This window comes from Aquarana catesbeiana, linkage group LG02 (genome assembly GCF_042186555.1).
Source record: "Aquarana catesbeiana isolate 2022-GZ linkage group LG02, ASM4218655v1, whole genome shotgun sequence".
Taxonomy (NCBI): domain Eukaryota; kingdom Metazoa; phylum Chordata; class Amphibia; order Anura; family Ranidae; genus Aquarana; species Aquarana catesbeiana.
The window spans coordinates 687992970-688001789 of NC_133325.1; the positions used below are offsets into that span (position 1 = coordinate 687992970).

Below are 8820 nucleotides of genomic sequence, written 5' to 3' on the forward strand. Positions count from 1 at the left end.
GTCAATGGTCCCATTACTAGTAAAAAAAAAAAAATAATAATAATAAAAATGCCATAAATCAATAACCTATTTTGTAGGTGCTATAACTTTTGTGCAAACCAATCAATGTATGCTTATTGCGATTTTTATTTTACCAAAAATATGTAGAAGAATACATATCGGCCTAAACTGAGGAAAAAATGTGTTTTTGTTTTTTGTTTTTTTTTAAATTGGGATATTTATTATAGCAAAAAGTAAAAAATATTGTGTTCTTTTTCAAATTTTTTTTTTGTTTATAGCGCAAAAAAATAAAAACTGCAGAGGTGATCAAAGACCACCAAAAGAAAGCTCTATTTGTGCGAAAAAAATGATCAAAACTTCATTTGTGTACACTGTTGCATGACTGCACAATTTTCATTCAAAATGTTACAGCGCTGAAAACTGAAAATTGGCCTGGGCAGGAAGGGGGTGAAAGTGCCCAGTATTGAAGTTGTTAATAAGGTGGTTCAGTTTACCTATTGGATTATTTTACTCACTGTAGCTGCCTTTTACTCCACCCTGGATTTGATCCTTGAGATATGCCTAATGTACCGGTTTTTCCATAGCCTGTCAGTTGTTTTTTTTCTGCATATCCATGCTACTTATTATTAAAAACCTTTGTAAAAGAAAATCTGTGGATTGACTTGAAGACTGTATTCCACAAACAGTCACCATCAGATTTAACTGAAGTTCTGCATAGAAGAGTGGACAAATATTGCAAAGTCTAGATGTGCAAAGATAGTAGAGACATATCCCAACTGGCTAAAGGCTGTAATTGAAGCAAAATGTGGTCCAACAAAATACTGACATAAGAGGGGTGAACCTTTTTCCAACTCAGTGATTCTGTTTTTGATTTTTTTTTTCTGACATGTTGGTGTGGTATCTTTCACTTGGATATTATAAGTTGTTCTGAGTAAATACAGCTGTATAAAACAAAAACTGTGTATGTCTTCATTTCAGGCTGTAAAGCAACAAAATGTGACTATTTTAAAGGCGGTGATTCTTTTCTATACCCACTGTATGTGCTCCAAGCTGTGCATTCTTTATGTTGCCTATCTCTGTGTAATTGCTGTGTGCTCTGAACTGTGTACTGTGTATGCTAAACTGTTTATTGTTTATGTTGCCAGTACACTATGTATTCGCTGTGCGCTCTGAACTGCATGTCGTGTATTCTGCGTGTATTCTGTGTGCACTTTGTGCTTTGTGTGCTCTAAGCTAATTGCTGTCTATGTTGCATGCTTTCAGTGTATATGTTGTGTGATCTAAACTGTGTTCTGTGTATGCTGTGTGCCCTCTGTGCTGTGTGTGCTCTAAGCGGTTTACTGTTGATGTTGCCTGTGCTCTGTGTATATGCTGTGAGCTGTGTGGAGGAGCCCCTCTGTTACTATTTGAAACACTGAGTCGTTTGCGAGGGGAAAGAGACAAAGCGATACAACAGTGCGAGAGAGACTAGATAAGATCATGTGAGTTATTGTAATGTGATTGCAACAATAAAGTTGAAAATTAGTTAAAAGTTTGAAGCCTGAGATGTTCTTAAACAACCACTGACTCGCTCAGTATCCCTCATGCACACTGCATCTCAATGAAGCCCAAAGAAGCCACTCCTACAGGCTTTTGAGCTCTAATTTTTTCTGCCTGGAAACTCCCCTCCATGTTAGCCAATGTGTCCATGCACACTATGGCTTTTTCAGGAGTTTATAGGCATAAACCCCCCCACCAAACATGTGTTTTTGAGAGGATCTTCGAGCAGAAAAGACGCCTGAGCCCTTAGGCTAATTTTTTTTTCTAAATGTTGTTTTAAGCTGTGAAATGTGCATGGACAGTCCCTGGAAGATGCACGAAAAACAAACCAATACAGTGTTTGGACAAGTGTGTTACCGCAGAGTTTTGTATTTTCCTTGTATTTTCCTTGCTTTCATGTCTTTACATGTGACTGTAAGGCTTTTATGGGGACAACATGGGAGCAGCACTGTCTGTTTGCATTATGTTGCAGTACAATGATTCCACTAACTCCTATAGACACTGTCTGTACAGATGGCCAAGTCTCCACATGGGGGAAAGGAGCCAGAGGACGACTAGGACGCAGAGACGAGGGGATCGGGGTACCTAAAATGGTTCAACTGGAGGAGAGCCACCCCTATACAGTAACTTCAGTGGCATGTTGCCATGGTAACACTCTCCTAGCGGTAAAACGTAAGTATGCCACAAGTATGCATGTGAATATTAATATGTATGAGCTAGTTCCTTCAGGGACATTTCAGCTATGCCAGGTTTCCTGTCAATAATGCTGATTGCAATAAGCCCTGAAAGCCATTATATATGTGCTCCTTCTATAAATCCTGTAATCATAATCCTATGCCATTATCTGCGGGTGGAACTGGCAGTGAAGAGGATTTTTGGCCTGAGTCCAACAGAGAATGTCAAAAACTATGTAAAGAATGGATGGGGTTTTACACTGACATCTCAGATATTTCATCTCTTTCCTCTAGTGGAGGCTTATACAGTACCTTTCAGTATTTTTAACACTGGGAGAGATCTGTACACAGGTTCTCAGACACGACGCCTTTGCTGTGATTTATATTCCTCGTTTGATAGGTGAAAGGTGCATTGATTCCCACAAGCCATCTTTTTTAGCAGACATGTCAAAGATTTTCTACATTTCTACATTTTTAAGTGCTGTGCAACACAGAAACCAATTTTGCTTTTGCATTTTTCTCATGTGCTCCTCTTTGTATGTAAATATTTATGATCAGTCTGGTAAAGTATAACTTCTATTTAGAAAAATACACACATACCTGGTAACCATTTTGTTTGTCTAAAAGATACTTTTATTTGGGGTGGAGCATGTAACATGTTCCAGCTCCTCCCCCATAACCCCCCCCCCCCCCCATTTCACAGCAGGTGCCCTTTTTAACAACAGCGCAGCTCTTCGGGGTTCCACCCACACAGCCACTCATTCCTACACAGATTCCTGTGAATGAATAAACTACAAGTACAGTCTTCTATCATGGCAGATGGACGTGTAGATTCTGTGAGCTGCAGGAGCACTGATGAGCGCTTTAATAGGCCACTGACATGTCCTCTGGCTTTCAAACAGAAAGCTCATACAGAGGTATGGACTGAAAGTCGGAGAATATGCCTGCAGATGCCCACATTGCACTTGTGGTCTACTGATTGTGGGTGAAATGCTTTCCATGCTTCTGCAGGGAAAAATAATAAATTCACTTTTTTTTCTGCAAAAATATTATTTTTTCTGTAAAGGTAAACTTTGTCTTTAAAGGGATTGTGTTAAAAAAATATGAAGGTGCTCTTAGATAGCTATTGGTTTACATTATGTTCAAAGTTGTGTGTTTTTCTCAGTAGTGTCTTTAAAATAAGTGTTTTAGAGTTCTGCATGTCTCAGTAATTTAATGGATAAGGAAGGAGGTGCAGGGGAAATTGTGAACTGTGTACAGAAAAGTATGTTATGCATTATTTTATGAATTGGTTGGGAATACTTAGTTTCAGTCTGTCTGATCATTACGAGTTTAGCTCTCATAGAGTTCACACAAACAAATGCATTATAAAGAACTGAAGTAAATAAAATTCCTGATCATGTCCCGTTTCCTTTTTTTTTTTGCATACTGTCATACTCTCTATTTACACCTGGTAGTATTCCGCCAGTCATATGAAAAGTGGGAGCAAAAGTAAAACAGTTTTCATTCAAACCATTGACATCTTAGTATTTTATATATTTTAATTTTAATAGAAATGTATTACATTGCAACACATTTTAATTAGACTTTCCATTAGATATGTATAAGCAATGGCATTTAGAAACAATAGGGATTCAGTAATGTAAAAACAGCATTCAGATAACCAAATTATACCATATAGTCATGAGAAAAAGTAAGAACACCCCACTGAAATTTTTGTCTTTTTCAACATATTTAAAAAGGCAAACATTAGATCTCCATTCAAACAGTCACTATGAATAAAGGGAAAATACTTGAAACTAATGAGACATAAAATCGGCACAATGTATTTATTATAATAATTCTAATGAATCAAAATGCATATATGTTGAATGGAACAAGTAAGTAGACCCATACATTTACCACCACTACAAAGTCATTAATTAGAGTCTGCGTTCCAGATTAGAATCTCCTTAGAGAGCATGCGGGTAGAACCTGTCTTTAAAGCAAAGACCTGTCTGTAATGAAAATAATTTACAAGAGGCATACATTTCAAACAGCTGCTAATTTGTCCAGGACTGCCCTGCCCATCAAATTCAGCCCAAAAAGATGTCCGTCTAATGCTAAAAGAAGTCTCCAAGAACCCCAAAGTTTCATTTCAGAATCCGCAGGTAACTTTAGCAACAATTGGTGTCCAAATGCATGCATCTACAATCGGATAAAAATTGCACCAGTTTAACCTGAACGGGACTTGGCCAGGCAGAAACCTTTGTTTTCTAAAAAGATCATAGGAGAAAGATCGCAGTTTACCATTGAACTTATAAACAAAGACCAGGCCTTCTGGAACAATGTGCTGTGGACTGATGGACCAAAGATAGATATGTTTGACCACAGTAACACCAAACATGTTTGGCACAAACAAAAGACAGCATTTCAGAAAACCTCATACCAACTGTGAAGCATGGTGGTGGACATGTTATAGTTTAGGGTTGCTTTGTTGTTTCAAAGCCAGGGCATCTTGCAGTCATTGAATCAACTATGAATTCCGCATCATATCAAAATGTGCTTGATGACCTCCACTGTGTATACTTAATTCTTTTCAATCGTATCCTTGGAGTTCAAGCCTATCCCCATCCAGCCTCAAGATATTTTCTACAGTCTGATCAATCTATGAGGTGCCTAGGCTATTCTGTAATGGGCTGTACTATTTGTTTTTTTGGTTCTGTAATGATAAAAACTCATAATTAAAGAATGTAAAAAAAAGTGTGCTTGATGAGAATGGGAGGCCATCTGTCTGAAATTTTAAGTTGAACCCCAAATCGGTCTTTCAAAACAATAACAAGGAAAATCACACTAGTAAATCCACTAAGGATTCAAAAAGAAAAAATGGAGTGTTATGGAATGGCCTACACAGAGCCCTGGTTTTAATCAATATAGATTTAAAACAGGCAGTTCATGGTCAAGGAGACCCACAAACATCTTGCAGCTGAAGGAATTTTGCAGTAAGAAATAGTCAGATGTCAGAGACTAGTGAACAATTATGCAAATCACCCAGAAGAAGTAATTTCTACCAAAAGAGGGCAATCTCAGCTTCTAAAAACCAAGGGGGTAATTAGACCTGACACAGTACTCCATTACATCTTTTGATATTTTTGTTGAATAAATGATTGAGAAGACCAATTTTCAACGTGTTTTTTTTATTCAAGAATATCACCTTATCTGTAGGTAGTGTTTGAATAAAGATCTAATGTTTGCCTGTTCAAATGTATTGAAAAAGGCAACAATTCCCATGTGTTGTACAAACTTTTTCACAGTACTGTATATATACAATATATACTGTATAACTGCAGAAAAGAATTACCACTCTCTTGCAGTAAGTGATATACTTTCATCATAAATTCAAATCTATACATACAGTAGGTATTCCAAGTCTCCTGTATTACCTAGGTATAGCTTGGTGCTTGGATTATACTGGTTTACTTGCTCCAATATGTTAATTCATCATTGTGAAATATTAAAACAAAAACCTTGGTTGTGGATAGAAAATACGGTATTAAATGAGATGTGCCTGACTGTTTATCACGTGAAAAATTATGTGTGAAATAAGTTCACACATTTATTAAATTCATAAATCAAAAAAATATATAAAAGAGTTAAATATAATTACAGCTTTCATAGAGGACAGAGAGGACATACATTAACTGTTCCCTCGTTTTGGGCTTTACGTCTGAGACTTAAAAAAAAAAAAAATCCATCACACAGAGAATTAGTGCTGCTTTGTCACATGTGGACAACAATCTTGCAGGGAGAGACAGGGTCAATACAAGGAATTATCCTCCTTTCAGTCTGCTTTTCAGTGATACCGATGTGCTATTACCTCAGTCACAGTGGGATATATCTCATCTTCTCTGTGTGTCATCATGAACTAACTGTTTCAATTACATTTACAGCGGGCATAGAAGATGTCTCTGTGTGAGAGGAGGACGTCAAGACAGACATCATGAGCTGTAAATATCAAATAGGTGTCCCCAGCAGACTTTCTCTGACACACCACTTTCAAAAAGGAGCCTGATGACATAACACTTTGTGCCAGATAATACTACCATTTGTGTCACACCCAATTTGTTGCAAGGCAAAGAACAAACTCTTCTGATCTGTGGAAACGCCCTAAGGGCCAGTAGGCCTGAACTACAACTTGGATGATATTAAAGAGACATGAGATGCACTGGCAGACATATATCTTCAGAACTGAAGAGGAAATACAAACTCATGTTTGAAACAACTGAGTAAACCAATGAAATAGTGGTGGACAGCCTTTGTCGATTCTGGTTTAGCCTAAAATGACTTGAAGAATAGGCTGTGGTAAGCAGAGATGGGCCGAACACCCCCCCCGGTTCAGTTCGCAACAGCAGAACATGCGAGCAGGCAAAAAATTTGTTCAAACACGTGAACACCATTAAAGTCTATGGGACACAAACGTAAAAAATCAAAAGTGCTAATTTTAAGGGTTAATATGCATGTTATTGTCATAAAAAGTGTTTGGGGACCCGGGTCCTGCCCCAGGGGACGGCCGTTTTTTTGGGGAGCAGTGATTTTAATAATGCTTAAAGTGAAACAATAAATGTGAAATATTCCTTTAAATTTCGTACCTGGGGGGTGTCTATAGTATGCCTGTAAAGTGGCACATGTTTCCCGTGTTTAGAACAGTCCCTGCACAAAATGGCATTTCTAAAGGAAAAAAAGTCATTAAAAAGTACTCGCGGCTATAATGAATTGTCGGGTCCCGACAATTCAGATAAAAGTCATTGAAAAAAACGGCATGGCCCTCTGGGTGTGGTATGAATATTAAGGGGAACCCCAAACCAAAATTTCTTTTTAAAAAATTGTGTGGGGGTCCCCCCAAATTCCATACCAGGCCCTTCAGGTCTGGTATGGATATTCAGGGGAACCCTGCGCCAATATTTTTTTTTTAAATGTCGTAGGGGGTCCCCCTCAAAATACTTACCAGACCCTTCAGGTACAATGTACCCGTTACCATCTCAAACAGGGCGGGGCCGAGATCTGGGGGTCCCCTTCCAGATTCCGATAAGCCCCCCACCCGCAGACCCCCACAACCACTGGGCAAGAGTTGTGGGGATGAGGCCCTTGTCCCCATCAACATGGGGACAAGGTGCTTTGAGGGCTACCCCAAAGCACCCTCCCCATGTTGAGGGCATGTGGCCTGGTACGGTTCAGGAGGGGGGGTGCTCTCTCGTCCCCCCTCTTTTCCTGCGGCCTGCCAGGTTGCGTTCTCGGATAAGGGTCTGGTATGGATTTTTGGGGGGACCCCCACGCCATTTTTTTTATTTTTGGCGCGGGGTTCCCCTTAAAATCCGTACCAGACCTGAAGGGTCTGGTATGGATTTTGAGGGGGACCCCACTCCATTTTTTTTTTTATTTGGCGCAGGGTTCCCCATAATATCCATACCAGACCTGAAGGGCCTGGTATGGAATTTGGGGGAACCCAACGTAATTTTTTTTTTTTAATTTTGGTTCAGGGTTCCCCTTAATATTCATACCAGACCTGAAGGGCCTGGTAATGGACTGGAGGGATCCCATGCCGTTTTTTCAATGACTTTTATCTGTATTGCCGAGACCCGACAATTCACTATAGCTGCTATAACTTTTAAATGACATTAGAAATGTCATTTTGTGCAGGGACTGTTCTAAACACGGGAAACATGCGCCACTTTACAGGCATACTATAGACACCCCCCCAGATACGAAATGAAAAGGAATATTTCACTTTTATTGTTTCACTTTAAGCATTATTAAAGTCACTGCTCCCGAAAAAAACGGTTGTTTTAAAAAAAAATTTTTTCATTGATACATGTCCCCTGGGGCAGGACCCAGGTCCCCAAACATTTTTTATGACAATAACTTGCATATAAGTCTTTAAAATGAACACTTTTGATTTTTCATGTTAATGTCCCATAGACTTTAACGTTGTTCGGGCGGGTTTCGAATTTGCCCCGAACACCGCATATTGTTTGGTGGTCACTAAAACATCTGAGCAACCAAAGTTCGTCCCGAACTTATGCTCGGGCCGAACTGTTCGCCCATCCCTAGTGGTAAGCCTCATGTCAGTGTTATAGTGTACAAATGTGGGATCTAGTTATTATGTGTTTGTGAATGCTTTTTGTAGGTCTTTGAAGGATATAGACAAAAACACATTTTTAGCACAGTTAGGAACGATTAAAACCTACAGTATCCCAGTATAGCCACATCCACATTTCTTACATGCATATCAAAGGGACATAAAATGAGGGAAAATCTATCCAATGAGATAACAGACAGAAATAAAAAAACAATTTGAACTCCAATTCCCCCCCACTCCATTGAGCTGCTCTTTTGGGCTGTTTTTGAATTAATAAAATGTTGCTCTGAAGATCAAGGGAGTGCAGCCGTCCAGATTTCTCATTTGTGCATGTACAGCAGCGCATTGGGCAAGCACCCTTCCTGTGTTTGGAAAGTGGATGTTAACTGCAGACTTACCTTGAGCAGTGGTAGAAGTTGAGGTAATGTTCTTCAGTTGACTCTTATGCCTCATACACACGGTCGGATTTTCCGACGGGAAATGTTCAATGTG

At 39.1% G+C, this 8820-nt stretch overlaps 1 protein-coding gene across 1 annotated transcript in view; it reads left to right on the forward strand.

The window, feature by feature from the left end:
• The window catches only part of NEK8 (NIMA related kinase 8), a 114758-nt gene extending 108053 nt beyond the window's left edge, over positions 1 to 6705 (forward strand). Inside the window, exons 14-15 of the mRNA XM_073616789.1 lie at positions 2053 to 2211; positions 6143 to 6705. Coding sequence (XP_073472890.1) covers positions 2053 to 2211; positions 6143 to 6168 — 185 coding nt within the window. The 3' untranslated portion in view covers positions 6169 to 6705. The remainder of the gene's footprint in view (positions 1 to 2052; positions 2212 to 6142) is intronic.
• The last annotated feature ends 2115 nt before the right edge of the window (positions 6706 to 8820 follow it).